We start from the raw sequence: 26924 nt of genomic DNA on the forward strand, positions 1-26924 counted from the left end.
AGATGTGGAACTTCCGGGGACTTCTCATTTCTTGGGACATGAGTTCCTTCTTTTTTGGTGCCCTACTTGTGTGATTTGTGGTCTCAGAGACCCAATTCCTTCCTCGGAGACTCTCTGCATTGGCCCCCAGACCCCTTTCCCCTGGGACCCTGGTATCCAGCCCCACAGGCTGGAGAGAGAAGGTGGGGTGGGGCGTGAACAAAGATTATAATTCTTGAACTACGTTTCCCATAAAGCTATGGGGTCGGCTGCTGTAATCAGCTAGGGAGACACCCGGGGCCTTCTGGGAAGTGTAGTCCTAGGGCTAGAAAGGATCTTTTCCTACGTTTTCGTGGCTCGACGACAGGGTTTCCAAAGGGTCGTGGGCATCTAGCCCAAAGCCTGAGTCGGAGCCCTGAGAGGGGAGGAGACTGAAGGCTTGAAGCCCTTTCCTTGGCTCCGGAAATCAGAGCCGACAGGGATCTTCCCTTTCGGTAGATGCTGGGAAAGTTCTAGTCTGAAAAGGCAGCTGTGACATCATGGAGCGATAGGTGGGGCCTTCCCTTTGTCGGGATCCAATCAGACTAAGAGTTGGGATTCTGGGCGGGGCCAAGGAAACTCCAGGGACTCTCTCTAGGGAATCTGGGGCCTCACGTAGGTAGCCGGGAGGAGGAGGCTGTGGGCGTTCCTAGTAAGGGGCAAACCGTGACTGTGACCCCAATCAAGAGCTTTCTCTACCACCCAACCAACCTTACCCTCACCCCCAACAAGATTCTTAATTTTAGTCGTGGGAAAAGATTCGAGTTGGAAGGACGTGGCTTAGTCATTCTCTCTAAAAGCTCTCAGAACGTGGGCTCTTCAGCGAACCCTAGTGTTCGAGGGTACAACAGTCAGGAGTCAAGGTCGGGGGTAGAGTGCTTTAAGACTCCTCGGTTCTCTAATGAGAAGTGTGCGCCCTGCCAATTGGGGTTCCGATAGTCTCGTGGAAAGGCTTCTCTCCATTTAGCGTTCACCTTCTCGGGTGGGGGTAAGAAGACCCTCCCCGGCGTTGGGCACGGACTGCGCACTCTGGTCGCAATGGGGCCGCGGGGGCTTCCCCTCCTGGTGGCGACTCTGGCCGGCTGCCTATTTCCTGCCAGGGGCTGTGTCATTTGTGATCCAAAGGTCAGGGAGGCGCTAAACTCCTTGGAAATGGATTATCTGCCTGGCCACCTGGAGGCCAACCATCACAAAAAAGTGATGGAAAAGATAAAGCAGGCACTGGAAGATTTCAAGGACCTGCCTATTGACGAGGACTCCTATATGGGGGTTGTCGGTGAGGGTGGAGATCGATAAGGGTTCTGGGGCTAGGGTCGCTGGGAGGTGCTGGAGAGAAAGGACTGAAGGGAGAATCTCCTAGGTTCGGGAATGGAAAAGGCTGGGATGCAGATTCTGGGGTTCCCCAAGGGCTGGCAAATACAGTTTCCCTACCTTTTAGCCTGCAATTTTGTATAATAAAACTACAACTCCCAGAAGGCAACGGGGTGGGGTAACCATTTTACCAGACCTACCCTTGTCCACTAGCCCCATGGGTACTGTAGTTTCTAAGACTAGGTGAGCGGATGAGACAGTAATGCTTGGAATCTGGGGGTTATCTCTCCCCCGTCCCCCACAGATGAGGCCACACTGGAAAAGTCATCCTGGAGTTTGCTGAAGGATATGAAACGCATCACAGATAGTGATGCAAAAGGTAAATGCTCAGAGAGGGCCAGAGAGAACTTCCAGAAACTCAGGGAAGGGACTGCTGGTGACCCCTGGTCTGGTGGTCAGGTACTGGACTCTGGAGCCAGCATTCTGTTAAGTGGTCTTTATATGTTTATTGTCCTAACCTGAGAAGACCGGAAAGCTGAATGCCAGGCTCTGCAGACAGAGGCCAACTTCGGGTACCTCACATCTGGGACGGGCAGGAGGGTGGGGGTGGGGGTGGGGACTACTCTGCAGTCTGCCTGCTTCTTCCCAGGTGAGCTCTTCGTGAAGGAGATGTTATGGATGTTGCATCTGGCAAAGAATACCTTTGCCAGCTACGCTGCTCAGTTTCAAAAAGAGGGTGAGAGAAGATGGGAGTCTGGCACCACAGGCTTCTCCTTTCACAGTCCTAGAGTCCTTGTCCCCTGCCTCCTGCTTCTCTGATCCGTCAGCTCTCCCAACCCCCTGCCCCCTCAGACCCAAGGATCCAGATACCCATGTCTTTCCTTTCTCCAATGCAAGAGCCCCAGCCCTAGCCTGTTCCTTCACCCCTTCTCTCATCCCCTGTAACTTAAGAAATCTTATTCTCTCTCTCTCTTTTTTTATTGTTTCTTCCGAGGCAGCTTTTTGTCCCAACAAATGTGGTAAGTCTCAGTTATGGGAAATGGTCGTCCATCCCTCATCCCTGCCCTGTCAATACCCAGTCTCTCTTTTGGGTCTGTGTCTCATTCTCCCCGTCGAGAGGTTCCTGGGTCTCCAATATTTCTTGGACTTCTTGGGGGAAATGGTCATATAGTTTTTGCACTCTTTACTGAGCCTAGTTAGAGCCGACTTCCTACAGTGCTATGTTCCAGCCCCTGACTGACCTCCTTGGAGATTCGGCTGATCCCGCCTCAGCCCTTGGCCCTACCCTCTCCTTTTAGCCCCGCCTCTTAATTGGGAGAACACAGCCTCGATCTTGCCCTTTTAGGTTTGATGTTGCAGCCTCTCATCTGGTGCAGTACCTGCCAGAAGCAGGTTCACGCTTGTCGAAAGTCTAAGAATTGCGGAGGTGAGAGAGCGGGGCCCAGCCAGAGGGGTTGGCGCCAGAGGGGCGGAGCCAGAGGAGAGACTGAATCTAAAGAGGGCGAAGACTGGAGCCAGACCAGGAGGACAGGCGGGGCGAGACCAAGTGGAAGGGGGTTGGGAGAGGGCCCAGAATCTTGAGAGAGCACACCACAGTAACCCCCTATTCCCAGAGCGCGAAGTCAAGGTCCATCACATGGAAGACATGATCCTGGACTGTGAGCTCAACTGGCATAAAATCTCTCAAGGCCTGACCGATTACAGCTTTTACAGGGTGGGGCCCTCCAACTCCCGTTACCCTTGAACTCCAAGTCCATCAGGCTTGTATGAGCACCCCTAGACCCTGTATCCACAGGCCTGCATCCACAATGCCCATGACCTATGACCGACCAAGTCTGACTTCCTTTTATCCCCTGGGACCTCACGTCCTGAACAGTACACCCTGGACTCCCACCTCCCCACTGAAGCCCCATGATCATCTCACCCCTGTACTCCCCTAATCCCTGAATTCCCCAGGCCTCTGTGACCCCTTGAGCTTGGGTCTAGGTTTGGAAGAACAATTCTGAGACCTTGGTGTCCAAGGGGAAGGAGCCCATCCTGACCAAGACCATGGTGCGTCCAAAGGATGCAGGTACCTATCGCTGCGAGCTGGGTTCCATACAATCCAGTCCAGCCACGATCATCTATTTTCACGTCACAGGTCAGTGTTGCGGAGTTGAGAGAAGTGGAATTCAGGGTCCTGAGTTTTTGGGGCGCCCGATTCCAGGCGGGTGGCTTGCTTCAGGGGCGTGGCCTATGGGCATAACTTCCTGTCGGGGTGTGGCTTCAGGCCACGAGGGTGTGGCTTCCTGCCCCGAGTAAGGTTCCTGGTCACCCGGCCAGGGCGCCCCTCTGGGTGTGCCCCGGCTTCAAGCAGTTGGAGGTGTGATTATGTCCCGGAGGGCCTGGGTCCTGGGGCGGCTTGCCGCGGGGAGAACTTGCCTTGGTCTTGGCAGGACCTTAGCGCTCTCCCAGGATCACTTCTTACCCCTCCTCTATCAGTATTGCCCAAAAGAATCCAGGAGGAGATACCGTCACCAAACACCGAAACTCAGGATGAGACGGCCCTGGGAGAGGTGGCTTTGGATCGCCCACACACAACCACAGACTTCGAGCCACAGACTCCGAAGCCGGAGCAACTGCTGAGAAGACGCCTGTTGGGGGTGCTGATCTGGGGCTTAGTGGTGCTCACTGTCGGCGTTCTAACCGCGTGAGCCGCCCACTGAAGAAGGCAGGGCTTGGAGTGAGAGGCGGGGTTTCCCGCTACCCAATGCAGGCAGGGGTCTGCGAGCCGAGGAACGCTGAGAGCTGGACTGCCTTTGGGAGCCGGGCTCACCTAAGGAGGGCGAAGCTTGGATCACTGCTAGAATAAGATCAAACCTAGGGAGGCCGGGAGGGGGGGTCCTCACTCAGTGAGGACCTAACCTGTTTCCGCTCTGTGTACTCCCATCAGGATCCTTTTCTCTCGGTCTGGCAAAGTGGTCGATTTCATAAAGTCCCGGTTCAGCTCTGGCAGTCGAGCTGCTTAGGACTCGGGGGTTTCAAAGGAAAAGATCAAAGAATCCAAGAGAAAAATAAATATTTATCTGGTGGTCCAAGTATCTGACTCACTCCCTCGGACTGATTCTAACTTTTGGTCTCCCCCCACCCCCAAGAGAAGTTTGGGGATGGTCTTCTGTCCGAGAAAGGAGGGGCTGGGACCCCCGGGCCCTATGGGCCTGGAAGGGGCCAGCTGGCGGCGATGTGATTCCAGAATCAAGGAGTGGGGCAGGGCCAGCCTTCCCCAGATCTCCTCCCCCAGGCCCGGTCCCCTCACAGGACGCCCCCTCCCCGCTCTTCCTGCCGGTTTCCTCTTGCCTTTTCCTGTCCCCCACCCAGTGCTGGGAGCTGGGGCAGAGGCAAAGGCTGAACGGGAGCTGCGGGGTCAAGAGCCAACCAGGGCAAGCGGAGACAGGGCCCCCAGGTGCTGGCGGGACCCGAAGCAGGGTAAGAGCCCGGGGACCCAGGAGTCCAGTCGCCTCCTCCCTTCCTCAGACGTAGGAGTCAGTCCCCAGCCACCTTCCATACCAGCAACCACAATCCGGGCTCCCATCCCCTCCTCCAACCCGACTCTGGAGTCTGAGCCCCAAACCCCTCCTCCCTCTGACTCAGGAGTCCAGGTCCCCCTCAACCCCATCCCTACCTCGGGAGACCTCAGGAGCTGGGGTCTTCCCCATCCTCCCTTAGGGCCATGCTGTCTGGTGAACGGAAGGAGGGCGGAAGCCCCCGCTTCGGGAAGCTCCATCTCCCAGTGGGCCTGTGGATCAATTCTCCCAGGAAGCAGCTGGCCAAGCTGGGGCGACGCTGGCCCAGCGCCGCCTCTGTCAAGTGAGTGCCCACCTCCTCACGACACTAGCCCCTGCCCCACCTGCCCCTGTTTATAGCCCAGTCCCTGCCCCGGGTAATGCCAGGGACCCGGAAAGAGCTGGCTCCAGTTCCTGTCCTGAATGGGCAAGTGAGATGGTGGGCAGTGGGCAGTGGGCAGACAGTGAGGCCCAGTGGTAGAGGGTCGGGCGAGGGGAGTTCTGGGCCTGGAGATGGATTTAGGCCGGGTGGACAAGGGGACCCCGACAGAAGAAGTAGCGGTTTGATTCACCTTCCTTCCCCCCCTCCCTGCTCACCTCTTGGAATTTCCTTCTGAGGGACTCGCCTTTATTTATTTTCTCTCCCTCTCTCTTTGCCTCTGGCCTGTGCCCACCCCCACCCCACCCCATCTCCATACACCCCGCGTCTCTCGCCCATCGGTGGGTATCTGTCCCCCACTATCTTTGGGTCCCTCCCTCTCCGGGTCTCGGTCCCCTCTCCGCACCCGCGTCTCTGCCCACCTCCCTCTTTCTCTAACCCCCATCCCCGTCTCTGCATGTCTTTCGGGCCTCTCTTCTGGGTCTGTGCTCCCCGGCGGGCTCCCAGGTCGTCGTCTTCGGACACGGGGAGCCGCAGTAGCGAGCCACTGCCCCCGCCGCCGCCGCACGTGGAGCTGCGGCGAGTGGGTGCGGTCAAGGCAGCCGGGGGAGCCTCAGGGAGCCGTGCCAAACGCATCTCTCAGCTCTTTCGGGGCTCGGGCACCGGAACCACGGGGTCCGGTGGCGCGGGAGGCCCTGGGACCCCGGGGGCCGCGCAGCGCTGGGCCAGCGAGAAGAAGTTGCCGGAGCTGGCGGCGGGTGTGGCCCCCGAGCCTCCACTGGCCACACGCGCCACGGCGCCCCCGGGGGTACTCAAGATCTTCGGCGCAGGTTTGGCTTCGGGCGCCAACTACAAGAGCGTGCTGGCCACGGCGCGCTCCACCGCGCGCGAGCTGGTAGCCGAGGCGCTAGAGCGCTACGGGTTGGCCGGCAGCCCCGGCAGCGGCCCGGGAGAGAGCAGCTGCGTGGACGCCTTCGCGCTGTGCGACGCCCTGGGTCGGCCCGCGGCGGGCGCCGTGGGCAGCGGCGAGTGGCGGGCGGAGCACCTGCGTGTGCTGGGCGACTCGGAGCGCCCGCTGCTGGTGCAGGAGCTGTGGCGGGCGCGGCCAGGCTGGGCGCGGCGTTTCGAGCTGCGCGGCCGCGAGGAGGCGCGCCGCCTGGAGCAGGAGGCCTTCGGAGCGGCAGACGGCGACGGTGAGCGGGATCTGGGGGCGGGGCCTGCGGGGGGCTGGCTGGGGCTGGGGGCGGAGTCGTGGTGGGCGGGGCCTGAGGGGCTGACGGGGCGGGCTGGGGGCGGGGTCTGCGGGAAAGGATGGGGGATTGGGCGGGACCTAAAGCACTGTTCAGTGGAAGGCGAAGCTGGGGCAGGGTCTAAGTCAGCCGGATGGGCTGGGCCGGGGGACGTCGCCCTTGGGATAGGTGCATAGTTGATGGACGGAGCCTGCGATGCTGGGACCCGGCAGCGGAATCGAGTGATAGGAAGGCAGAGATATTGCGCGCGGCGGGTGAGTGGTCCTCATGGCAGGTGGCCTCTCACTAGAAGGCTGAGTTGGTTTACGAGAGACGGGGCCTATGGGGATGGAGGCTAGGAGGACAGGCTTGGAAAGTGAGGAAATGAGTTATTAGATCGCAGCCTAAGAATGGGTGGATCCTCAGAAGGGTAGGCCTTGGAGCAGATGACTTTAGGCTAGATTGGCTGCAAACCGTGAGAGGGGGCTTGAGGGTAGTGCACGAGAAATGAAGAGGTATTTGTATTGGCGGAGGACCAGGCTACGTGGGGGCCTAGCATTTGACTCTGTGGTAAAGAATCCACCTGCTACTGCAGGAGACGCAGGTTCAATCCCTGGGTCGGGAAGATCCCCTGGAGAAGGAAATGGCAACCCACTCCAGTATTCTTGTCTGGAGAATCCCACGGTTAGAGGAGCCTGGCAGGCTACAGTCCATGGGGTAGCAAGAGTCAGACACAACTGAGCCCCTAAACCACCACGACCAATATTCTTGCCCAGGAAATCCCATGGACAAAGGAGCCTAATTGACTACAGTCTATGGGTTCACAAAGAATCAGACACGACTTAGCGACTAAGCAAAAACAGCTGGCACATGGTAGTTGCTAAGTAAAGAATGGCAATTATAACCATCGTTATTCCATACACCCCCCCCCCCAAAAAAGCATTCACTGGACACCTTCTGTGAGCCACACATTACCTAGGGCCCTTGGGGAGTACAATGGGGACACTGACAAGTGAAGTTCCCGTCTCCTAGATTCCACAGCCCAGTGAGAAACACATCAATTCACTCATTCAGCTCATTTCCACTGGGTACCAGTTAGGTGTCAGTGCGCTGCGTGTGACAAAGTTCATAGTGCCCAGCACGGCTCTTCTTTGCTTCGACTTGGAATGTTAAGAAAAGGTGTTCAAGAGGAAGTGATTTCTCTTCCTTGGTGCAGTATCTTCTTAGTTCATCGCGAAGTTCCTAACACCTAGAACAGTGCCTGGCATATAGTACGAGTTCAAAAAACACTAACTGAAAGAATAAATGAATTTATTAGTTGAAATTACAAGATAGGCAGGACACAGGCAGGAAGTGTGTTCCAGGCACCAGGAACAGCATATGCAAAAATCTAAATGTGGGAAGCAGCTTCACTTTGCAGCCAACTGTCTATAATCTCTATAGCTCTGTAAGCCTGTCTCTCCCTTTGTCTCTTTCCAGTCTGTCTCATCGCTCTCCATCTCTCTCCGCAGGCACAGGCGCCCCCTCGTGGCGGCCACAGAAGAACCGCTCCCGGGCGGCGTCTGGTGGGGCGGCGCTGGCCAGTCCCGGCCCGGGATCTGGGTCAGGGACCCCGGCTGGGTCCGGGGGCAAGGAGCGCTCGGAAAACCTGTCCCTGCGGCGGAGCGTATCGGAGCTCAGTCTGCAAGGTCGGCGGCGGCGGCAGCAGGAGCGCAGGCAGCAGGCACTTAGCATGGCCCCAGGGGCAGCCGACGCCCAAATCGGACCTGTAGACCCCGGCGACTTCGATCAGTTGACGCAGTGCCTCATCCAGGCCCCCAGCAACCGCCCCTATTTCCTGCTGCTGCAGGGCTACCAGGACGCCCAGGTAAGCGCAGCCTAATCTACAGAGAGAGATCTATGTCCCACCCTTTGGTTGAATGGGCGACAGAACTACAACTCCCAGAATTCCTTGGGTCGCGTTAACCTCAGGTTTGTTGGAAGGTAGTGCTGGCAAGGGAGAAGGCAATGGCACCCCACTCCAGTACTTTTGCCTGGAAAAATCCCATGGACGGAGGAGCCTGGTAGGCTGCAGTCCATGGGGTTGCTGAGTCGGACACGACTGAGCGACTTCACTTTCACTTTTCACTTTCATGCGTTGGAGAAGGAAATGGCAACCCACTCCAGTGTTCTTACCTGGAGAATCCCAGGGATGGGGAAGCCTGGTGGGCTGCGGTCTATGGGGTCGCACAGAGTTGGACACGACTGAAGCGACTTAGCAGCAGCAGCAGCAGCAGTGCTGGCAAGTGGTGAAGAACCCATCTGCTAATGCAGGAGACTAGGAGACGTAAGAGACACGGGTAGGAGGGCGTGGTAACGCACTCCAGTATTCTTGCCGGGAGAATCCCCATGGACAGAGGAGCCCGGCAGGCTGCAGTCCATAGGATTGCAAAGAGTCTGACACGACTGTAGCTACTTGGCATGCATACATATGGTTCCAGTCAGGTTCTAGAGGAGGAAATAACATCAAAGAAGAGAGTGGGAGGGTCTAGATAGATCTCGGAGAAGGATTTCACTGGAGGGATAAATAGGCGATGACTCATTCCGTTCAAAGTTGGAAGAAAGCACTGTCTCCCACCAGAAAAGATTGAGAGAGCCTGTTTTATTTTTATTGGCCCCATCACGCTGCTTGCTGGATCTTAGTAACCTCACCAGGGATTGAACTCTGGACTTGGCCGTGCAAGCCTGAATCCTAACCACTAGGCTACCAAGGAATTCCCAGGAGAGCGTATTTTAGAATGATCCTCTTGGAAAGCTTCTATTTCTTGAGGAGGAGTAATGGAAGAGTATCTCTTGGGGAGGGAGCTAATTTGATTGATATATGGAATCTTGTCCTGGGTAAGCCTATATGGTCTTGGAAGAAGTGGATTACATCACTTTTTAAAGTTGATGGTTACCATTGTCGATCGGGGCCAGTGGTACTGGTTCTTCTATTTTACATATTTGAATGGCGATAGGAGAACCTGTTTGAGTGTTGGGGAGCAGAGAGGAAGAAAGGGTTAGCAGTTGGGGGTCAGTGCTAAGTTATTTCATTAAAGAAATGTATTATTGAAAATATTCGTATGTGTGTGTAATGATGATGATGATTAGGGCTTTCCTGCTGGCTCAGATGGTGAATAATCTGCCTGCAATGCAGGAGACCTGCATTTGATCCCTGGGATGGGAAGATCCCTTGGAGAAGGGAATGGCTACCCACTCCAATATTCTTGCCTGGAGAATCCCATGGACAGAGGAGCCTGGCGGGCTACAGTCCATGGGGCACGAAGAGTGACGTTTAGGAGAATCATTCTTATGCTTTAGTCCACCTTTGGGTAATGGTGGTACAGCCAGGGTACCCCTGGGACTAATGGGAAAGCCTCTCTGGAAGGCGGTGGAGTTTATTGAACAGTTCCATTTTTACTCTCAGAGAGGGAGCCAATTGGGTTAGGTCATTTGGCTGTATATATGGGTGAGAGGTTACAACTATTCAAGGAACTTCCATTGGAGGAATTCACTCCTCCTTGTTGGGGCAACAGGACAAGGCAAGTTCATTGTAGAACAGGGTGTGTATATATTGCAACAGCTTATTCCTCCAGGCAGGGTTGGCAAATTGGAGGCTCTTTTGAGGAAAGGTGATCAAATTGGAAGGATCTATTCTGAGAGTATAAGAAAGTAGGTTATGGGAAGAGAGGGAAACATTGGAAACGTTCATTTCTTCAGGTGGGATTCATGATAAATTTCTTTGTAAGAGACTTCATTGGAAGTGTCCATTCCTTGGGAACAGGAATAAGAGTTCTATCCATGGGTGTCTGTAATCTGAGAGTTCATTTTTAAGTGCGGTGGAAGAAGCCCTTTGGCAGTTAAGGAACAGGAAAGCCTCTTGTAAAAAGGGGGTTCGTGTATTTCGGACCATTCCCGGTCCTCCAGACAGGAGAGTGGGAGGTTTTACCTTCAGAAGGTGGTCAGACTGGAAAGATCCATTTTTCTTGAGAGGTAGATGAAACAATATATTGTAGTAAGAGGATTTAAAATATACACATATTTTAAAGTTTATCTATTTATATTTGGCTGTGCTGGGTCTTCATTGCTTCGCACAGGCTTTCTCTAGTTGTGGCGAGCAGGGGCTCCTCTCTAGTTGTAGTGCAAGAGCTTCTCATTGCGATGGCTTTTCTTGTGGCAGAGCACCAGCTCTAGGGCTGCTGGGCTTCAGTAGTAGTGGCTCACAGGCTCTAGAGCACAAGCAAAATAGGGCCATGGGCTTAGTTGTTCCACTGCATGTGGGATCTTCCCCGATCAGGGACTGAACCTGTGTCTCCTGCATTGGCAGGCAGATTCTTTACCACTGAGCCACCAGGGAAACCTAGGAAGGGGTTTTAGAAATGAGCATTTATGAGGTGGGGGTAATGGGAGAGTTCAGTGTAGGAGGGGGTTTATGACTTTGGGGATGCCTATTTTCTCAGATGTGAATGAGGAACAGTGGATCTACTTTAGGAAGGGTGTCAGACTGAGTGCTTCCATTTTTATAGGCTGCAGATTGGAGAGTCTTTTTTAGGAATAGGTCTTCTGGAATCCACCTCTCCATTTAGTGGATGAAATGGGCCACTCCATTATAAGTGGGTCTCTTTGAAAACGTCCATTTATAAGATGAGGTTACTTAAAGCGCCACTATATGGAGATCTCCTTGGAGATGTCCTTGTGGGGGGGATGGTAACATTGAGAGCAACCACTGATGGGAGGAAGAGTGCCTTTGGAATGCTCCATCATGGGGGCGGGGGGAGTGGCAAACAAGTGAGTCTACTGTAGAATTATGACTCCTTGGAAGTGAATTCATCATGGGGTGGGGAAAAAAATCAGAGTCCATTATAGAAAGCGGGTCTCTTTGGAAGTGTATATTCATGGGCTGGAGATAATGGAAGAAACCTTTGTTTGAGGGGGAAGTCTCTTTAAAGGTACCCTTGCTTTGGGAAAACTGAGAGCAGCTATTATTGGAAGGGAAATGTCTTTGAAAGCCTCCATCAGAGGGGTGGCATGAAGGGCATTCAGGACCAGGAGTAGGGAAATGGGAGAGTCCCTAGGAGAAAGAAGGTTTCCTTGGGAAGGGCCATTGAGGGTGAGTGTAGTGGGAGAGTGCATTTTAGTAATGGGGATGTGGTGTCCTTGTAAGCACCTGTTCTTTGGGCTGAATGTTATGGGAGAATCACAGGATTGCCTTGAAGGAGTCCTTTCAGAGGAGATGAGAAGATGGGAGAAGCCACTGGAAAAAGATCTGCTGGGAAGCATCCATTCTTTGAGGGAGAGAAATGGTAGAGCCCCTGTCAAGAAAGGGGTTTCCTCCTATCCAGTCTTCAGGATGGACTTACGGGACAGTTCACCATAGGAAGTGCCTTTAAAGAGTCCACTCATGGGAGGTGGGAGGTAATTAGTGAGTTCTTTGAGATCCCAGGAGATCTCCTTGGAAATGCTCATTCAAGAGATGTGGTTGACAGGAGAGTCGATTGTGGGAAAGGTATCTCCTTGGGAACATCCATTTCTCGTGGAGTTGTATCCTTTACTGCAGCTTCACTTTCCTCCAGGACTTCGTGGTGTATGTGATGACGCGGGAGCAGCACGTGTTTGGCCGAGGTGGGAACTCCTCGGCCCGCGGTGGGTCCCCAGCCCCGTATGTGGACACCTTTCTCAACGCCCCGGACATCCTGCCGCGTCACTGCACAGTGCGCGCGGGTCCTGAGCCCCCGGCGATGGTGCGCCCATCCCGGGGAGCCCCTGTCACGCACAATGGGTGCCTATTGCTGCGGGAGGCCGAGCTGCATCCGGGAGACCTGCTGGGGCTGGGCGAGCACTTCCTGTTCATGTACAAGGACCCCCGCGCTGGCGGCTCGGGGCCGGCGCGACCACCGTGGCTCCCCGCACGCCCCGGGGCCACACCGCCGGGCCCCGGCTGGGCCTTCTCTTGCCGCCTGTGCGGTCGTGGCCTGCAGGAACGCGGCGAGGCGCTGGCGGCCTACCTGGACGGCCGGGAGCCCGTGCTGCGCTTCCGACCCCGCGAAGAAGAGGCGCTGCTGGGCGAGATCGTGCGCACCGCGGCCGCTGGCGCCGGGGACCTGCCACCCTTGGGGCCGGCCACGCTGCTCGCGCTTTGTGTGCAGCATTCAGCTCGAGAGCTGGAGCTGGGCCACCTGCCGCGCCTGCTGGGTCGCCTGGCCCGTCTTATCAAGGAGACTGTCTGGGTGAGCTCCCCCAACCGCCGTCCAGACTCTTCTGCGCCCCGAATCCTTGCCCCAGCCTCCTCTTGCCATCTCAAACCTTAGTTTCGTAGTTTGGCAGAACAAAACTACATCTCCCAAGATGCCTCAGGAGGAGGGGGGGGTGGGGCTTGGGCAAGGGGCCCCACGGGATGCTGGTAATTGTGGTTTCATCCACAGTGCTTGACGAGAAGGCAGTACAGTAGTACCTATCTTTGCAGGTGTGGAATAATGGGAGAAACCATTCTGTGAGATGGAGTGGGGTTAGAGATCGCATTGGGTGAAAAGTTCAAAGAGACCATTATGAGAAGTGAGGCGGGGAGCCCATTGGGCCTGAAGCTTGGCGCCATAGTTGGCGAGACCATTCTTGGAGCCCGAGGAGAGCAAGCCCATAGGGCCAACAAATGGATATGCTAGGGAGAAACCATTAAGTTGCATCCAGTTGAGCTGAGCCCTAGTTAGAGAAAAGGTTTAGGAAATTTTGAGGGGTAAGAAGAAACTCCACTTGAGCAGAAGTAGACCTAAGGGGAGACAGACCACTTATAATCATAGGGGTGTGTGTTTTAAAAGGTAAGAAGAGAACTGATTATTCTGAAGCTTGAGGATCAGAGTTCATTAAATTTTTTTTATTGGAATATAGTTGATTTACAATGTTGTGTTAGTTTCTGCTCTGCAGATTAGAGCCTGTTTGAAAAGTGAGGAGAGTCTCTGTCAAAAGGAAAACCAGGGCATTAACTCATGGCCTCTCTTCCTCATCCCCCTCACCTTGATTCTGATCTTACTGTTCCACAGGAAAAGATTAAGGAAATTGGAGACCGTCAGCCAGAAAAGTAAGAGAAACTCTGGGGAGAAGGGTCGAGAGGGATGTAGCAGTCAGGAGGATTTGCAGCCAGTTCTGTGTTCACTTTTCCATGCATGTTTCACTGCAAGTTTCTTTGGGACTCAAATTTTCTAACTGTGAAATGAGGGTTGGACTCTGTCCCCAGTTAGACCCAGATTTCTGGGTTTGGCCATTATGGTGGGGGTTGGGCAATGATTAAAGGCCCTTTCCCCTTTTCCCAGCCACCCTGAGGGAGTTCCTGAGGTGCCTTTGACACCTGAGACTGTGTCTGTGGAGTTGAGGCCACTCATGCTATGGATGGCCAACACCACAGAGCTACTGAGCTTTGTGCAGGAGAAGGTGCTAGAGATGGAGAAGGAGGCCGACCAGGAAGGTAAGCCCTGACCCAGGCCCATGTTTGTCCAAACCCCCAGCCATTCCCTGCACCTGGGGACCTGGGTTTCTGCCTGGCACCCTCTGGTTCTCCTTCTCACTCCTATGCCGGTCTTCAGACCCACAACTCTGCAATGACTTGGAATTATGTGATGAGGCAATGGCCCTCCTGGATGAGGTCATCATGTGTACCTTCCAGCAGTCTGTCTACTACCTCACCAAGGTATGCCTCCTGTTTGGCATGGCATCACTTCCTGTTTGAACTGTATCACATTGCTCTGATGTCACTTCCTATTTGACCTAACAAGATTTCCTGCTTCTCTGACATCACTTCCCATGTCCCCACAGGCCACACTGCTTCCTGTTTGAGATTACATCACTTCCTGCCTTTCTGACTTCTTGTCTCTGCAACTATCCTCTCTTGATCGGCTGACTTTGCTGTCTGGCTATATCACCATTACTGCTTTCTCAAGCTCCTGTTTTCTAAGTCCACTCTTAAGTCACTGATAAGTTTGATAGATGATAGATATTAAATAGAATAGGCAGTGTCATTTAAACTAAACCTCTTTAAGCAGGCCTTTCTGTGTTTGCTGACCTCACTTTCTATAGCTTTAATTTCATTCCCTTTTCTTAAAAAAAAAAAATGTTGTTTCTTTTCCTTTAAAACTTAAATAGTTTTTTTTTTTCCCCCCATAATGTTTAGCTTGTGGGATCTTAGTTCCCCAACCATGGACTGAACCCATACCCTCAGCAGTCTATCTTCTTTTCATGCCCTCAGCAGTGAAAGTGCAGAGTCCTAGTCATTGGACTACCAGGGAATTCCCTTCACTCCCTTTTCTGAGTCACAAACCTTTTTCTCCCTGGAGTGCCCATCCTGCAGGACCTACTTTCTGCCCCAGTCCCCCGCCACCACTCTTGAACTTAACATTGCTTGTTGGAATTCTCAGGGTTTCTAGCTTATGATAAGCCTGATTCCTTATCTGTGAAATGAAAGGGGATCTTTTGGGACAGATAATCTCTATATTTCTTGAGCAGCCTTGATTTGTGAAGCTCTTTCCTCCAAGGCTTTACTTCCTGTACATCCCTGCCAAGTGTGGGTTTGTTTCTTCTTTGGCTCTGACCTCATTTCCTGTCCTTGGCCTGATCTCACTTTCCACTGGCTAACTGCCACCCCACTCCCACTTCCTGACTCTCCATTCTTTTCCTTTCCTTCGGGAATTCTGGATAAATAAATCTTTGATTGAAGGGAGCCTCTTTGTTCGATGTCCTTTGTTCTCCTTGAGCTGTCTCTGTTGAGAACTACAAGTCCCGTAAGGTACCAGAGGTGGTTTTAAAATACCCAAGACACTTCTGGAAAGCCTTTCTTAAACTTGAGGTATCCCAGGCTTGATGAATGCTAGGAACCCATTTGGAAAGGAGGAATTTGCTTATTGGAGACCTTTAGAGCGTTGAAAGTAGAATGGACTACAATTCCCAGGAGCCTTTGGTGGAGCTCCCTGGTATCTTCATGCTCCACTACCCTGAAGCTTCCTGGGAGTTGTAGTCCAATCTCTTGCTTGCATTTCTGTATCTCCTCAGACTCTGTATTCAACGCTGCCTGCTCTGCTGGATAGTAACCCTTTCACAGCTGGAGCCGAGTTGCCGGGGCCTGGTGCTGAGCTGGGGGCCATGCCTCCAGGGTTGAAACCTACCCTGGGTGTGTTTCAAGCAGCCCTGGAACTGACCAGCCAGTGCGAGTTGCACCCAGACCTTGTATCTCAGACTTTTGGCTACTTGTTCTTCTTCTCCAATGCATCCCTTCTCAACTCGCTGATGGAACGAGGTGAGGGATGGACTGGAAAGGGGCTGGGAGGCAGAGACAGGAACCACTGAGACTTGCGTCAGTTAAGACACATCACAGGCTCAGGCCTCATCCTTAGGGACTCCAGAGAGCGTGGTCCAGATCCCAAACTGAAGGACAGGAAAGGTCTGGGAGGCAGGAGGGCAGGGTCCATGGACCCATTGCTTCTCATACCCTTCCCCCACAGGTCAAGGCCGACCATTCTATCAATGGTCCCGAGCTGTCCAAATCCGAACCAACCTGGATCTTGTCTTGGACTGGCTGCAGGGGGCTGGGCTGGGTGACATTGCCACTGAGTTCTTCCGGAAACTCTCCATAGCTGTGAACCTGCTTTGTGTGCCTCGCACCTCCCTGCTCAAGGTGACTCCCGACCCCTGATCTCTGAGTCCCCAACCCCACTCACCCATTCTCTGTATTCAGCTTACCCTTCGATCTCCCCTTGGGCTCTGTGTTATTCCCAGCCCCAGCTCAGACACCATAGATGCTGCATTAGCAGCTAGAAGGAAGCCACCCACATCAATGTCTGAATTTGGCTACATCTGAATCCCAGTGGGAGTTACTAGTTTCCAGGGTCCCCTCCCTTAGACATGCTGATTCAGGAAGTCTGGTATGGAACCAAGAAATGTGACATTTAAAGTATTCATTGAACATAAATGTGCAATACTGTGTTTAGCCCTTTTCATTGAATGTTAATTAAGCCTTGTGAAAGGTTTTTAACTGACAATTTTGTTCAGACCAAAAAAAAAAAAAAAAAAGAATCAGGCAGGCTAGGTCACTTGATTTCATTTATTTACTTTTATTTATCAAACTTTTATAAAGTACTTAATAAGCACCAGACAGAGTTCTGAGTACTTTACAGTCTTGCCTTTTTGAATCCTCATAACAACCCTGTTGGGTAGTTCCTGTTCTCTAATTGACAGGTGAGGAAACTGAGGCACCGTGGTTTGCCAGAAGGTAATGAGTTGCCAGGCAATCTGGGTTCAGTCTCTGTTTTTAATCATGTTGATGATGCTGTTGCCTAGATCTAGGTTAGGTACAGAAATTTTCAAACAGATACAAAAAGTAGCTACAGTCGAATGAACATATATGCACACAATAACATAAACTAATGGTCAATTTGTTTCTTCGCAACTTCTACTTCCTTGTGTATTCTGAAGCAAATCACATTTTTCTTTTTTAAAGTTGAGAGTAGGCCCTTTCCCACCTTCACTTTGGTGATAGCCAGGCCTCACAGGGTCTTGGAAGACATTGCAGAGACACCAATTTCTACCCACTATATCCACACCGCCTGTGGAGGGCCTTCCACTTAGGATTTCTCAGCTGTCCCATAATGACTGTAGATCTCTCACCTCGTCTTCCTTTTTTTTTTTTTTTTCACCTCGTCTTCCTACCAGGCTTCATGGAGCAGCCTACGAACTGACCACCCTACACTGACTCCTGCTCAGCTGCACCATCTGCTCAGCCACTACCAGCTGGGCCCTGGCCGCGGGCCTCCACCTGCCTGGGATCCTCCCCCTGCAGAGCGAGATGCTGTGGACACAGGTGAGGAGAAATATGGACAGAGGCATCGAGGTGGTCAGCTTTCCTCTGTCCTCAGGACCTAGGAGTCCATAGCCCCAAGCCCTCCTTCCTAGCTCTCTCCTCCCCCTGGATCTAAGGATCTAAGTGCTGGATACAGGATTCTCCCACAGGATACAGGAGATCAAGCCCCCAGCTCCTTATTTTTTCCCAGGAGTCAGGCCTCCAGCCTCTTTGCCCCCACAGACTACCTCCGTCACCTAAGAGGCCAGGCTCCAGGCCCCTCAACTCTAAGGAATCTGTGAAACAAAGTTCCCAGCCCTTTCTCCTTTCATCCTCGCGGACTCAAGAACCCAAGTACATGGCCCGTTTTCCAGGCAACGGTGGCCTTTCAGTCTGAACTATAATTCCCATGATGCTTGGGGACTCCAAGAGTCACGTTCGAGGGGACCCTGCTCCAGGAGTTGCTGGGTGTTAAGTTTTTCCTTCCTTCCGGCGTGAGGTAGCCTCGGCCGTCCCTGACATTGCTGCCTCACGCCCATTTTCAGGATTTAACTCTGTGTTCTTCCGTCTCTTAGGGGACATCTTCGAAAGCTTCTCTTCCCATCCTCCCCTCATCCTGCCCTTGGGTAGCTCGCGCCTCAGTCTCACGGGTCCTGTGACAGATGATGCTCTGCACCGTGAACTTCGCAGACTCCGCCGCCTCCTCTGGGATCTTGAGCAGCAGGAACTGCCGGCCAATCACCGCCATGGACCTCCCATGGCCACGCCTCCTTGAGAACCAATAGCAAATGAGCGCGCGAACCTTGAAAATTCATCGGCTAACCTCTAGAGCCCTCCTGAGCGCAGAGCTTTCTGGGAGTTGTAGTTTTTCTCCGCGTGGAATGCTGGGAGTTTTAATTTGGGGGAGCAGAGGATGGGACAGTGGGAAAATGGGTTTGGGATTTGAGTGCCAGGAACAATAAAAGCATCTGTGGTATTGGCAACGCCTCGCTTGTTAAGACTTCGGAGCGGTAGTGGTGATGATTTTTTGTGAAATAAGTCACCAGGGCCCTTGCCTGGAGCATTGGGCTCCTGCCCAATCTACGAGGTATTTATAGCCACGGCCTCAGCTTGCCCTCTTTCCTGTAATCCAATCCAGGTGCTGGGACCTCCCACACACCTCAGGACGGAGCGCTAAACTTGTTCAGCTAAAGATCAGTCCTGCCAGTGGGAAACAGCCAACGCTCCCTTCGACCCCTATAGCTCATACTCCAGCCTCTTCCCTCCGACCCAGGAGTCTGGGTTCCCAAGCCCCTTCTGGACCCTTGTGCCCGTTGGGCACCCTGATGAGTCTCAACACCTCTTGTCCCTGTTCTTGACTCCCTCCTCCCTCACATCCGAAAATTTGGGCCCCCAACCCACTCCTCTCTTGGGCCCAGGAGTTCAAGCCTCTGCCTCTTTTCCTTCAAACCCAGAAATTTAGCTCTCCAGTCCCCTCCTCCCTCAGACTCAGGAAGTTGGGGCTCCAGTTTGAACTTTCCCCCTCCCCCCACCCCGCCCCGAATCCGACTCCTGCTGCTGCGTCAGGGAAAAAGCGACAGGTGGCACCTGCCTGCAGGGTCGGGGCAAGACCACCTGCCACTGCTACTCATCCCGAGCTCCTCTCTTGGCACCTGCCTCTGTCAGTCTGCCCGCCGCTGCCCAGTCGACCCCGCAGCCCCAGGACGCGGAGGAGGAGCGAGCTGGGAACCCCGAGGTCCGCCCCGCCCCAGCCCCTCCCAGCCCGTGCTCCCTCCCCTTCTCAGGATGCCAGGAGGAGCTCCTGTCTACCCCGCCCCGCCCCCCGCCCCGCTCCAGACACGCCCCCAAAAGGGTGAGTCCGAGGCGGTCCCAGGCTGGTAGGGCGGAGCCTGCGGCCACCAGCCTTGACCACCCGACTCGACCCACTCTAGAGCACCGCTGCGCCGAGTCCACCTGGTGAGAAGCCCCTGGGATAGGGGCTGGGAGGGGAAGCCACCTTAACTCTCCTGTCACCTCTGTGATCCCAGTCCCTTCCCCACAAACCGTGATGGCTGACGCCCACCCAAGCCTCCGCACTCTTCTCAAATGCAAGTGTCAGAGACCCTTCCACTCCCTACGGTCCTGTGGGATCCTCGCTTCCCTTCTTGATCAAGGCTGTTGGATTCTAGGCCCCTTAGAGTTCCTGCCTTTCTTCCCCTTTTCCCTCCATCTCCTTTCATAGACCCGGAGTCCAGGCCACCAGTGCCCTCCTTCTTAAGACCCAGGAGTCCCGGGCCTCAGGTGCTTCTTTCCCCAGGGTCCAGGAATTGGGGCCCTCGGCGTGTCCTCTCTCACACCCAGGAGTCTGGGCCCCCAGTCCCCTCCACTCCCAGGATCCAGAAGGTATGGCCCGAGGCCGCTCCTTCTCTAGGTTCCTCAGGCCCTTTCCCTGCTGTGTTCACACGCAGGGGACGCCTCCTGACCTCCACTCTGACCCTGCCTCCCCCCTCCCCCCACACAGTCCAGATCCCCATCCCAGCCTTGGCAATGACCCTGGCGGCTTCCTCCCAGCGCTCCCAAATCATTCGGTCCAAGTTCCGATCTGGTGAGAGATTTCTTTCTGTGCGCGTCGGGAAGGGAGCCTCCTGGTCCTGGGAATATATTCTCAACCTGGGAGTATGCACCGCGGGGCAATGTGGGGAGGTGATCCCCAAGAGGCATGTGTTTTCCATGCAAAACATTATTTGTGTAGAAAGGAGGCCCCAGCAAAGGGGTGGAGTTCTGGTTGACAGTGAGTGTGCAAATGGCTGATGCAATGCTCACGTGAAGAGTGGGGAGTGGGTGGCCAGGGGTGGGTGTGCAGAGGACCTAGGACCGCAAAGGAACAGGGGCTTAAAGTGACAGATGCTCAAAGCAGAAAAGTGTCCAGAGTGGGGACTTTGGAGTGGAACTGCGGGCGAGGGGACAGTGAGCTCTCTAGCCTTGTAAGTGTCAAATGTGGCATTTCAGGTCTCAGCGCAGGTGGAAAGTGTGCAAGTGGGTGCACACCTGGAGGCCAAGTCCGGAGTAGACACAGCATGCTTGAGGGTGCGGACGAGTCTGCTTCTGTGGTTGGGTGGGTGCAAAGACACCAGGAACCAGGGAGCAAGGAGTGTGCAAGAGTACATGTGCACAAAGAAACATGCAAAGAGAGATCCTGGCTACAAAACTGGGGGTGAAATCCCTAGTGGACAACCAAGTGTGTTAATGTGGCGGGGCGCGTGCCAAGATGGTGAGGCAAGGATGAAGAGCAGCAAAGGGCTCTAGTGTATAAAAGTGGTATAAGTGCAAGACTAGAGCCTAGGTAAATACGTGTTTAGAGGTTGGTGTGCAAAAGGGGTGACTGAAGGGAGGCTGAGAAGTAGGGAGTGGGCGTGTGCAAAGCGGGATGCGCAGATAAAAGGAAGCAACGAAGCACAGATACTCAGATGGCAGTTGGGCAGAGGATAGGGTGGGTGCAGGCTTGCGAAGGGGGCAGGTGGGGGAGGGGGCAGGCTGCCTCCTGCCTGCATGCTGGCTGGCTCCCGCCCCAGAACAGCTCTGGCCTTCGCTGCCGTGCTGGCAGGGAGCAGGCAGGAGGCCCGGGAAGGGAGCAGGCTGCCTGCCCACCCGCCTGTACAGGGTGTGTAAGGGGGCTGGACACACATGTCCCGCCAACAACTGCAGCTCACACTCGCCTGCCAGGCCAGGCTCTTGGACACTCCCTTCCCGCCTCTCTCCTCCCACTCCTTCCACAGTCCTTCAGCTTCGGATCCACAGACGGTATCAGGACCCGAGTAAGTGTGGGCCCTGAAAGGGAGGGAATGGTGGCCCCACTTCCCTTAGGGCACCCTTGGGGGGGCAGCTGCCACACATCTTGCTTTGGTTCCCGAGCCCAATCTCTACGCCCCAGGGTTCATTGTGGTCCCCTCCTGTCCTTCCCCAGGACCCACGGGTACAGATCCCCAACTGCCCCACTGGCTAGGAGCTTCTCTTCCTGCCCTTGGGCTTTTCCCACTCCAGTGAAATGCATGAATCCAGATCTTGTTTCTTGGGAGAATATAGGCATCCCAGACTCCACACTTGGCACACATGCAAATCTCAGGATGTGACTTTCAGCTCCTCTCTCTCCCCAAGAACCCAGAGTGCTGGCTCCACCCTTCTCCCAGCAAAACCTCAGAAATCTGGGATCCTGTTACCACACCCCTTGATGGCTGAGTATGAGATTCCTGCCTTTCTTGAGAATGTAAAAGTCTGGATCCCTTATGCTTCTGCCCTTAGATCCAGGAATCCCGGCACTTAGCTCCCACCACTTGGTTTTCACTCCCCACGTATCCTTCTGCACTTGGGGGCTGGGGCCTCCAGGGCCCTCCTTCCCACACAGCCTTGTTTCTCCCTGCCTGGCTTGCTGCCCGCAGCCCTCTCGGGGTCCTTCACCGCCTCTCCGGTCTTGGATCCTGATCCATGGATCTCAGCTGCAGATCCGGCTCTGGCTCTGGCCCCTGCCTCCCCATTGGGCCCAGCCCCTTTCCTCTTCAACCCTGAAGTCCTTCTTCCTGAGCCGAAACCCTGCTGGTCCCTGAAGAAGGTGAGTCTCTATCAGGGTGAAGGGAAGTCCCCCTGAGAGTCTAGCCTTGGTCCTCCTTGCTGCTGCCCATTGTGCTTCTCTGTGATGGTAACAAGCCGACCCCATACTTTGCATGGGGCTCTGGGACAGGAGAGCAGGAACAGAGCAGAAGCATATGACATCATACCTGCTCTTTCAGGAGTCTCCCAAGACCTCCCAACACTGGAGGGAGCCCAAGCCCAAGGGGAACTTGACATACCACCAGTACATACCCCCAGAGCCAAGACAAGGGTACAGGGCAGACCCCCAGGTTGAAGGGTCGCCCTTGGATCCCCCTGGACCGCCTCTGTGGGAAGGGACAACCTCACAACAGCCACCTCCTAGGTATGACCCCCATTTTTGTTCTCCGGGAAGTTCAGGCCGCCAGCTCCCTCCTCCTCCAGGACCCAAGAGTTCAGGTCCTCAATCCCCTCTTCCTTCAGTTCTCAGGAATCCTGACCTCCTACCTAAGAGTCTGGCCCTCTCCCCTCAGTTCCTCTTCTCCCAGGCATGGGAACTAGCCTCCCGTGCTTGCTCGCTCAGAGCCCCATAACTCGGGTCCCTCACTTTCCCGCATCTTCATGAACCCATGTTTTTGGGGACTCCAGAATGCCTTTCCTCTCTCTGGTCCTTCTAATCTCTGTTTCCCCCTCGAAACTATCGCCAGGATGAAGCCCACACCCCTCACTCCCTCCCCACCAGGAGTCCCCAGCCCCTCGCCCCTGCCACATAAGTTGGAACTTCAGACCCTCAAACTGGAGGAGCTGACGGTGAGTTTGGGGAGTTTGAGGTTCAGACATCTAACCCTACAGCCTTTGCTCCGTTGGAGATCCGGGTCCCCAGCTCGTCCTCTCTCGGGTTCCAAATGTTCAGCCCCAGCAAACCCCCACCTGCGCCCCGGAGCCCGCCTAGCACGTCCTCTCCCCGCCTCCCACCCTAGGTCTCAGAGCTCCGGCAGCAGCTGCGGCTGCGGGGCCTCCCGGTGTCGGGGACCAAGTCAATGCTTCTGGAGCGCATGCGCGGCGGCGCCCCGCCCCGCGAACGGCCGAAGGCTCGGCGCGAGGACAGTGCGGCGGGCGCCCCCTGGCCTCGCTTCAGGCCCAAGGCTTTGGGAGCCGCCCGGAGTGCGTGCTCGGTGAGGGCGGGGCTGCGTACGTGGACCAATGAAGAGAAGTCAAAGCGAGATGGGACGGCAAGCTAAGAAAAGAACAGCCAATAAAGTGTGGGGGCGTGGTTAAGAGCCAAGGGGGAGGATCTTAGGAGAAGGGAAGCCAATGAAAGAAGGGGCATGGCCGAAGGGGTGGGGTCAATGGGTGAAGGGCGGGGCGCAGGCCAGGGGGTGGAACCACAGACGGCGAGTGGGTGGGGTTGACTCCCTAGTGGGCGCGGCTTATAGAAACTACCCCTCGTGGTTCCAGTTCAAGCTGAGTCCAACATCTCATTCGCCGCCTCCTCCACGTGCCGTGGAAACCCTGGTGACTGCTTCGGCTTCGGCTCCGGTTCCGGTTGCGACGACGGCTCAGGCTCCAACTCCAGCTCCAGTGCCAGTCCCTTCCTCAGCACCGGCCTCAACAGCCCTGACCCTGGAGGAGGAGCTGCAGGAAGCGATCCGCAGAGCGCAGGTGAGAGTGAGCGGGCCTAGGGTCTCAGACAGGATGAGGCTGGAGTCCCAGGTTCACGCTGCTGCTCCCTGTCCGCAGCTGCTTCCGAACCGGGGCATTGATGACATCCTGGAGGATCAGGTGGAGCCTGAGGGTAAGAGTCGAACTCCTAGATTTGAGGAAAAGGGAGACGGGGTCCAAGGTTCTGGATTCCTGGGTCTTAGGGAGGAGTGGTCTGGGGACCTAGACTCCTGGAAAGGACAAATAGGGAGCTAGGGTCCGCACCTCTGCCTTCCTAAGCTAACGCTGCATTTCTTCCCCTGCAGACCCGCTGCCCGCCATCCCCTTGGACTTCCCGGGCTCCTTCGACATGCTGTCCCCCTCCCCGGACTCTGAAGGCCTCTCTTCTGTCTTCTCTTCCTCACTTCCGTCCCCCACGAATTCCCCGTCCCCCTCTCCCAGGGGCCCGACGGACTTCTTGGATTGGCTGGAGGCTCTGAGTGGGGGTCCCTCGCTGGGCTGTGGCCCACCAGCCCCCAGCATTTTCTCTGCTGACTTATCTGATTCCAGTGGTACCAGGCTGTGGGACCTGCTGGAGGATCCATGGTGATGGATTTTGGGGTTTCCAGGGACTGCGAACTGGTGGGGATGGAGAGGTCACAGATAGGCTCTGTGTGTGTGTGTGTGTGGCGGGGTGGGGCTGGGGGGGTGGGCAGAGGTGGTTGGAACAACTAGCAGAGCCCCTCCCACCACAGACACAAAATCGGAGGTAACTCTCATCTCCACTTGGCCCCTCCACTGTTGCTGACATGCCAACCTCCTAACTTCTACCTGATCTCCATGTGATCCCCTCTGTACTTGTGTTGTTGGGAGCAAAGAGGTTTCGTTTGCTGCTGACCAGGACAAACAAGCTGCTTGATGCTTCCTTCAGAGACCTCATGGATGTTTTTGTTCCACACTATCACCCCCACATCTCACCGACTAGATGGCTGCCTGTTGCTGGGGAGCCTGGAAGGTGGTCTCTGCTCTTTTGGATGCGGATACAGGGATACAGGGATGAGTGGGGAGAGAGAATAGTCTGCCAGACCCTTGACTTCTGACTGGAGATGAGAAAAATCAGATGTGTCATGAATCTGAGGTCAGATTCTCTTAGAAGCAGAATCTGAGACAAGATCCTTGTGTCCATGATTTAGGAAAGACATGCTCCCAGGAGAAAACAATAAAGGAATAGACGAAACAGAACAGGGATGGGGGAAGAAGACTAACAAGGGTGTGATGTCAGGTGAAGTCCCAACCTGAGCCTGATCCCGTGGGGAGCTCTGGAGGATAAATCAAGTTGTAGAGTTGTTCCCACATTGAAGCAAAGGGAACTGGGCCTCTGAGGCAAATGGTAATTCCTGCTTGGGTTTATTATTACTGAATAACAAACCACCCCAAGATTCAGATTGTTCTCAATTCCATGTGTGTTAAGTCTCTTCAGTCTTGTCCAGCTCTTTGTGACTCCATGGCCTGTGGCCCACCAGGTTCCTCTGTCCAAGGGGTTTTCCAGGCAAGAATACTAGAGTGGGCAGCCATTTCCTTCTCCAAGGGATCTTCCTGACCCAGGGATGGACACTGCTTCTCTTATGTCTCCTGCATTGGCAGGTGGGTTCTTTATCACTAGTGCCACCTAGGACTAGCCTGTAATTATTCACAATTTCATGGATTGACTGGGCTCAGTGACATGGTTCTTTGACGCCATACAGCGTCAACTAAAGCCACAGTCATCTTAGGGCCCAGTTGGGCTATAATATCTGAGATGGCGCACTCAGCTGCATCTGGCCCCTTGGTAGGGATGGCTAGGAGGCATGACTCTACTGGACAATGGGATACCTGGACTTCTTGCATTCTCTGTGTAGCCTCACTGCTCTCCCTCTCCATGTGGTTTCTTTCTCCAACAGGTAGCTGGACCCCTTACTTGGTAGCTCAGGGCTCCCCAAAGTGAGCATTCCTCGGGGAAGGAGCAGAAACTTCCAATTTTTTAAAGACTAAACTTGGAACTGGCACAGTGTCGCTTCCACTACATTCTACTCCTTAATGTAAGTCGGGGCAGGCCAGGCTTAATATGAAATATAACTACACAAATGTATGAATTTCAGGGGCATGGTCATTGGGGGCTATCTTTGGAGACTTGCCACTATATGCCTTTAAGGCAATCGTGGGCCACAGGTCACAAGAAGGGGGCAAGAAATAAACTCCCAGGCACCTTGAGCCCACCAGCAGTCCTGGAAACAAAGTTGCAGGGTAAGCTGTTAGCAGCAAGCTGTTTTAAAATATAGGTTTTATTATTATTCAGGTATGGTGAGGCCAATAGATCAGGAGACAATTGCCAGACAAACAAACAAAAAACAGTTTTTTATTTTCACAGGTCCCGAAGGCAGGGGGCAAAGCCAAGCTACACAGGGCTATATGGAGAAGCACCAGGGTCAGTCAGGAGGTAGAGAGGAAGAGGAGAAACTTGGACCCGAGAGACTTTATTGTGGTTTCCTTAGGAAATAACAGATGTGCCGAGGATCTGTAAGCTCAGGATTGTCTAGTTTGAATAATGTCAGCAGGCTCTGGGGTGTAAGAGTTGTCCCCAGTTACCTGGAACTTGGCCTTGGAGGGGCAGATGAATAGTGGCCTGAACTAATAGAGATTCATACAGGAAGTGGTTTGAGGTACAGGCTCTGGGTTGGTTGGTTTGCATGTGAATGGCATGCTTAGGTGTGAGTCCTTTCTTACCTCCAGGAATTGGCCAGCCCTGGGAGGGCAGTCCCTCCATCAGCAAAGCCCCAGATGTCAAAGCTCCAGAAATACAGAAAATAAAAAGGCAAGATTAATGCATAAAACACTCAGAGGCTGAGTGCTGGGTACACAGAACTGGTAAGAAGAATCTGAGGGAACCTGGGCAGGCCAACAACGATGTCCACTACAAGTGAGAATGTGCTGCGGATTGGTTATGTGTTACAGTGCCTAGAGTCGTGACTTCCCTTGTCACTGTCGTGTAAGTTTCTTTATTCGTTCCTACAGCCCAGTGTGACTGAGAGAGTTCACGGAGACTGTCCACAAACCAGACCTGGCAAGTGACATGCACTGATAAATGTTAACCACCATTTCTAGTTGCTGATCAACAATTCTAGTGCCTCAAAGTGTGTAAACTCCAGTGAATGTCGAAGATTCAAGATAAAAATGGAAGGGAACAAATGCTCATTACCATGAGGGAAAGGGAATCTTTGGTGTCTTCCAAACCAGGTGGAATTTGTCACCCTCACTTTCCAGAGGAAATAATTAAAGATCGGAGAAGGGGAGTGATCTGCCCAGTATCACACAGACAGGAGGTGTTGGAGTAGGGTTTTAAATTGGATTCATAAATTCACAGCCTGTGC

The 26924-nt window shown here is 54.2% G+C and overlaps 3 protein-coding genes across 5 annotated transcripts; all 3 read left to right on the forward strand.

Moving 5' to 3' along the window:
- The first annotated feature begins 1056 nt into the window (after positions 1–1056).
- Positions 1057–4569, forward strand: IZUMO1 (izumo sperm-egg fusion 1). The gene is made up of 7 exons (XM_027515225.1): positions 1057–1294; positions 1634–1708; positions 1979–2065; positions 2328–2348; positions 2675–2755; positions 2943–3043; positions 3316–4569. The coding sequence occupies exons 1-7, from the start codon at positions 1057–1059 to the stop codon at positions 3628–3630; spliced, it is 918 nt and encodes a 305-aa protein (XP_027371026.1). The 3' UTR covers positions 3631–4569.
- A 122-nt stretch (positions 4570–4691) lies between these two features.
- RASIP1 (Ras interacting protein 1) lies at positions 4692–18296 on the forward strand. Its single transcript, XM_027515221.1, has 12 exons — positions 4692–4794; positions 5035–5175; positions 5758–6443; positions 7991–8346; positions 12071–12724; positions 13532–13569; positions 13802–13953; positions 14072–14175; positions 15531–15774; positions 15980–16152; positions 17187–17334; positions 17889–18296. Exons 2-12 carry the CDS (start codon positions 5039–5041, stop codon positions 18086–18088), a joined length of 2892 nt encoding a protein of 963 aa, XP_027371022.1. The 5' UTR covers positions 4692–4794; positions 5035–5038; the 3' UTR covers positions 18089–18296.
- An 886-nt stretch (positions 18297–19182) lies between these two features.
- On the forward strand, positions 19183–24972 carry MAMSTR (MEF2 activating motif and SAP domain containing transcriptional regulator). 3 transcript variants are annotated; one of them, XM_027515223.1, is made up of 11 exons: positions 19201–19269; positions 19535–19695; positions 19814–19897; positions 21069–21107; positions 21729–21898; positions 22077–22261; positions 22584–22686; positions 22857–23051; positions 23335–23538; positions 23617–23671; positions 23844–24972. In XM_027515223.1, the coding sequence occupies exons 3-11, from the start codon at positions 19840–19842 to the stop codon at positions 24125–24127; spliced, it is 1293 nt and encodes a 430-aa protein (XP_027371024.1). In that variant the 5' UTR covers positions 19201–19269; positions 19535–19695; positions 19814–19839; the 3' UTR covers positions 24128–24972. The 3 variants fall into 3 exon arrangements, with proteins under 3 accessions (XP_027371023.1, XP_027371024.1, XP_027371025.1); XM_027515222.1 differs by lacking the exon at positions 19535–19695 and having other exon boundaries at positions 19183–19269; XM_027515224.1 differs by lacking the exon at positions 19201–19269 and having other exon boundaries at positions 19281–19695.
- The last annotated feature ends 1952 nt before the right edge of the window (positions 24973–26924 follow it).

The sequence above is a fragment of the Bos indicus x Bos taurus genome, chromosome 18 (genome assembly GCF_003369695.1).
Source record: "Bos indicus x Bos taurus breed Angus x Brahman F1 hybrid chromosome 18, Bos_hybrid_MaternalHap_v2.0, whole genome shotgun sequence".
Classification (NCBI taxonomy): domain Eukaryota; kingdom Metazoa; phylum Chordata; class Mammalia; order Artiodactyla; family Bovidae; genus Bos; species Bos indicus x Bos taurus.